Raw genomic sequence first — 5,539 nt, forward strand, 5'->3', positions numbered from 1 at the left:
CGCATAATATTTTTTTAAGATTCAGAAGACTTAGAATTGTGACAAGAAAGAAATATTATTGTACTTCTATACTAAAATTTAATGGGTTCATATTGGATTTTCATATTACCGTATCTTGCGCAATATCTAAACACGTTTATTTTATCTTTACCGATTTTGTTATGTCCGATTTTTTTATTATGAAATATCAAACAAAAAAAATTTTTTTTTTTTTTTTTTTTTTAAAAAAAATATAGTATAGTGCTTTCCTTAATCGCATATATATAAAGAATGCAACCTATCAAAGTTTTTTTTTTTTTTTAGTATATATTTTCTTAATCGCATATACATAACTTGACAAAGTTTTTTTTTTTTTTTTTTTTTTTTTGAATGGTGAATTTGTAACAATGAAATCTATTGTAATCTATTGTGCGTAAGTAAATGCATTATGACTAAATGCCTATTTTTATACGACTAATGGTAAAATGGTAAAGTTTTTTTTTCCTGTGATTACAAATTTTATTAAAATCTTTTTAAAACCGTGTTTTCTTTTAAGATGATTAAAATGGAAATTTATCTGATATTCAAAATGATTGGTGAAATAACATTATTTTATTAGGCATATGTAATATAAACTTTTTAAAGAATTGTTAAAAGAGGTTGATGAAAAAAAAAAAAAAAAAAATTTTTTCATCCAACCATAAATCTAGGTTAATTAATTTAACTAAAAAAGATATTCTGATCGAACTATTATTACATCATATAACATTTTACCCATTGTTTTTCCGCGTTTAAGATTCCTTCCAATAATAAAAAGTATTTAAAGTTTTTTTTTTCTTTGACACGTGCTTTAAAAAAAAATTTGACGGAGAATCCAATCTTATAATTTTTTTTTTTTTATTATTTATTTATTTATTTATTTATTTTTTTTTATTTTTTTTTTTTTTGCGATTTAAAAAACAATTGTATAAATTCGGAATATTTTATTGCGGGGTAAAGTAATACACGCAAAATTTTATCTGCAAAGTTTGGTTCGTTTAAAAAAAAGAAAAATGAGATTTTGTTAAAACAATTGTCTATTGTTTAAAAAAAAAATTTACGGGATTTATTATTTATGGTATAAATGCGTGTATGTGGCTTTTTTTTTTAATTAGTCAATTAGTCATTAGTCATTATTTATTATTTTATTATTATTTTTTATTAATTTTTTTTTTTTTTGATCTTTCAAAGTTTTACATAAGAAATTAATTTTATAAGGATAAAAACATTTTCAATTACATATTCGGTAAATACTTTCAAAGAAAATGGATTGAAAAAAAAGGGATTAAAAAAAAAAAGTACAAGTAATTAAAAAAAAAAGAATGATAATTTTTTTTTCTTAATTCCGATGATCTTTTTAGCCAACATTATTAATAGGTCAAAATCTCTTAAAAAATTTTTTGTTTAAAAAAACTTAGTTTTCAAATAATAACGCTTTGACCAACAACTTTTTTATATAAGATTAAGATTTTTGTAATCTTTTGTTTGTATGATGAAACATCTATATTTTTTTTTTGTAGAACAAATAATACAAAATAATAATGTGAGAAAAAAAAATAAGAATTTTTTAAAAAAGTTAATCTTTTTTTTTTTTGTGTGTGAAAAATTATCTCCGTTCATCAAAAAAAATCAAAAAAAAAAAAAATTTCAAAAAAAAATGGGTGAGTTACTAATTTTTTTGTCCTTTTTTCAATAATAATCTAGAAACTTAGAAACTTGATAAAGTTACTTGATAAAATTTTTTTTATAAAATTTTTTTTTTTTTTGTAAATAAAAAATCTTTTTTGAGAAAAAAATCTTTGAAAAAATATATAAATATATTAATGTTAAATTATTGACTTAGGCAGCAGCTTGGATATTAGTTATTTGTATTAAAACGGTGGCAACACGTTTTATACGGTTTACATTATTTTTTCCCCAAATTCCCAAATTCGGTGTTAAATCGCGATCTAACGCGTAATTTTTTTTTTTTTTAAACTCTCACTTTTTACACTTAATAAAATTAAATTCACATGTTAACGTACAAAACTTGATTAATTTGACGCACACACAAAAAAAGGTCGATTAAAAATGAATTTTATTAAAATAGTAAAATAAACCGATATAAAAAATAATAATAATAAGAAAGAAAAAGGAAATAAAATAAAATAATAATAAAAAAAGAAAAAAAGAAAAATGAAACATAACATAAATATATAAGAGTTTTTTTCGAAGAAAAAAAAAAATAAGTTCAATATCGATAAAAAAAAATTACGAAGTTAATCTGTTAATAACAAATCTGTTAATAACAGATGAAAAAGTGCAACGAAAACGTAGAAGAAGTAAATTTAAATAAATTAAAAGAAGAATTTAGAGATTTTTTTTTTTTTTTGCTATCTTAATTATATAGTGTATATATCTTTTGTTATAATAAATCTTAGGGGATTTAAAAAAAAAAATTGGTGGCTTTTTTTTGTATATCTTTTTAAAATTAAGTCTTAAAGTACCTTCCAAAGTTCTGATCTTATCCGATCTTAAAAAAAAAATAAGAGAAGAGAAATTTATATTTGCTGCATAAAAAATTAAAAAATCTTAATTTTTTTTTTTAAAAAAAAAAAAGAGAGAAAAAAAAAGAGATAAGAGAAATTAAAATAAAAATAAAAATAAAAAAATAAAAATAATAATGGAAATTAAAATCGAATTATATATATATGTATATATATATATATAAAAAAAAAAAAAAAAGAATGTAATAGTTGGTAAAGGTTCGCAGAAAATGAATTGGCTAATTAAAGTTTTTTGTAAAAAACGTTAATTAAAGTTTTTTGTAAAAAACGTTAATTAAAGTTTTTGTCCAAAACCGGAAAAAACGTTAATCCGAGAGTCATACTTTTCACATTCCTCGATCAGGTAAAGAAGGTCATCTTCCCGTGCATCAATTGATGCAATAAAAGATTTTATTATATCCACCGTAAATTCCCCCACGGTGCTTCCTTTACCCAGGGGTATAGCAACATTTTTTTGGGTTACATTGACAAAACCCTGTTCTGTCAATAATTTTTCTATGTGATCGTTTCCCACGCGGATACCGGTCAATCTTTCTAACAAAGGACTTGAATTATAATCTGAGTCCCAAAATTCTATGTATCCGCCTTTTTTAGTCACTCTAAAGACCTCTGAGAGCAAAAATAAAATTGGGTCCAAGGTTGATAAGGATCGAAGGTGCATCATGTCAAGCCGTACCATATCAAAGAAATTATCTTGATATGGCAGTCCTTTTAAATAATCTCCTTGGCCGAAAAAGCAGTTTCTTGGGTATACCAAGTCTGGCGCACTTGATTCAAGGTCTATACCAAAGAACTGGGTATTTGGAAAATCCCTATAATGTGAAAAAAATGAATAATATTTGTTAAAAAATGTTTGTGCTTTAAAAAAGGAAAAAACCAAAATTTATAAATAATGTACTTACGTTGCCATCTCCATCATCCAATATCCAGATGAATAACTAATAAAATTTTGGAAATGATCGAGCGAAAGAATTAGTAAAATAATAATTTATATATAATTATATATTAATTACATCATTCAATTACTTACGCAATTTCTAAAACTCTTTCCATGGATTTATCAACGGGACAGGAGAAGTTACCGTTTAAAATACTTTTACGTACATAATGCTATAATAAAAAAAAGATGGTTAGGTGATTTAAATCATTATTGTACTAATAAAAAATTTATTACATTTTGAACTAAATACTTACATATAATAAATCTCGATCGACCTAAAATTATTCGAGGAAAAAAAAAATAAATAAAATAAAATGAGCCGAAAATGAAAATAAATTATTTCGAAAACTTTATTATATGTTTATACAAAAAAACAAAAAAAAAAAAAAAGAAAGAAAGAAAGAAATATTTCAAATGACTGTTTATATTTACATACATCATTGGCGGTTGGTAGGTATTCACCACTTTGAGCACGATTGCCTAACCAATCTTGTGATAAAGTTGCTCTAGTCATTATTTTTTTTTTTATTGTGTAAGGAGGGAAAGATAAAAGCGAGAGAATGAAACACTTTTTAGGAATGTTTTTTTTTTAAAAAAAAAAAAACTATTTTCGAAAGGTAAATTTAAAAAGGAGGGAGGATTAAAATGGAAAAGTGATCTCGAAAAGAGTATGTCGAGAAGTCGAGAAGGAGGAGGAAAAAACTTGAATAAAAAAAAAATTAAGGACTGGTTAAAAGTTCAGAATCTCGTCTCGTCATTTATTTATATAAATTTTTTTTTTTTTTTTTTTCGTTATTAGATGTTTATTTATATAAATTGTGTGTATAAATAAATACTCTAAAATAATAATATAAAGTATATAATATAATAATATAATTATTTACTGTACTTATTTTGCTAATTGTTGTGTAACCTTTACCCCCACATACACACATAGAAAAAATTTTTATAATGCATTTATTTACAATAGTAAAAAAAAAAAGTGATATCATGTGTGACACAAGGACAAGCACACATGGAAGGAAGCTTATTGTTTTTTATATATTATTATTATATTTCTAAGATATCGCGGTTTTTAAACCGCGATAATTATATGCCAACATTTGATAGGTTCTTCAAAAGTTGGGAAAAAAAAATTCCCAATGAAAGTAATTTTGTCATTCAATGAACTTTTGGTGAAATAGGTTTACTTTTTTTATTTTTAATTTTTTTTTTTTTTATTTATTTTATTTCTATAGTTTATTATATTTTTATTTTTATTTTTATTTTTTTTTTAAACATTCTAATTATCGGCAAATTATTTATATGTAAGATTGGAGACTTTGAACAATTACTTTAAAGGACTTCATTCAAATCTAATTACAAATAGGACTTAAAAAAAAAAATTTGTTCATATGTTGTGCAACTTTGAAATTGTTGTATAATTATTTATCACGGAAAGTTACTTAAAGGAAAAAAATTTCGTTACGCTTCTGAGAATTATTTTCTGACTTGAGTCATTTCCGAACAGATTGTCAGTTCAATTATGGTGATTGTTTATAATTATAGAGAATCGAATTTGGTAAGGAAAATGTTACAAAATTAGTAAATATTTTTAAGAATGTAAGATGTTTCATTTTATGCCCTGCGTCATTATTTTTCGCTTTAAATGCTTTAAGCGCTTTAAAGCGTGTCAAAGTATTTCAAAAACGTTCATTGTTAGAGCCCCCAATTCATAATATATAAATGATAATATCATTCATGTAATGTAATAACGCATTAACTCCCATTAACTCCCACATAAAAAAATGGGATATGTTATGTGATGCATCCATCATCAACATATATATATATATATATATATTATATATATAACGGGGCTGAAATATGTGAAATGTATCATAATGCGAGATATTTGAAAAAGAAAAAAGTCCGAAGGATTGGATGATGATTTATATTTACATATTTACATAATAATTTTATAACGTGTTATATTGTGTTATATATTTTTTTTTAAAGAGAGAATTCATGGTATGTGATCTATGTTGGTCAAGGC

At 23.3% G+C, this 5,539-nt stretch overlaps 1 protein-coding gene across 1 annotated transcript; it reads right to left on the reverse strand.

Annotated features, from left to right (window-relative positions):
* Positions 1-2,838: 2,838 nt before the first annotated feature.
* On the reverse strand, positions 2,839-4,018 carry OCT59_022518 (uncharacterized protein; the record flags this gene model as incomplete). Its single annotated transcript, XM_066144831.1, has 5 exons — positions 2,839-3,376; positions 3,467-3,502; positions 3,595-3,674; positions 3,759-3,779; positions 3,941-4,018. 5 exons carry the CDS (start codon positions 4,016-4,018, stop codon positions 2,839-2,841), a joined length of 753 nt encoding a protein of 250 aa, XP_066006254.1.
* Positions 4,019-5,539: the final 1,521 nt, after the last annotated feature.

This window comes from Rhizophagus irregularis, chromosome 31 (assembly GCF_026210795.1).
Source record: "Rhizophagus irregularis chromosome 31, complete sequence".
NCBI classification, from domain to species: domain Eukaryota; kingdom Fungi; phylum Glomeromycota; class Glomeromycetes; order Glomerales; family Glomeraceae; genus Rhizophagus; species Rhizophagus irregularis.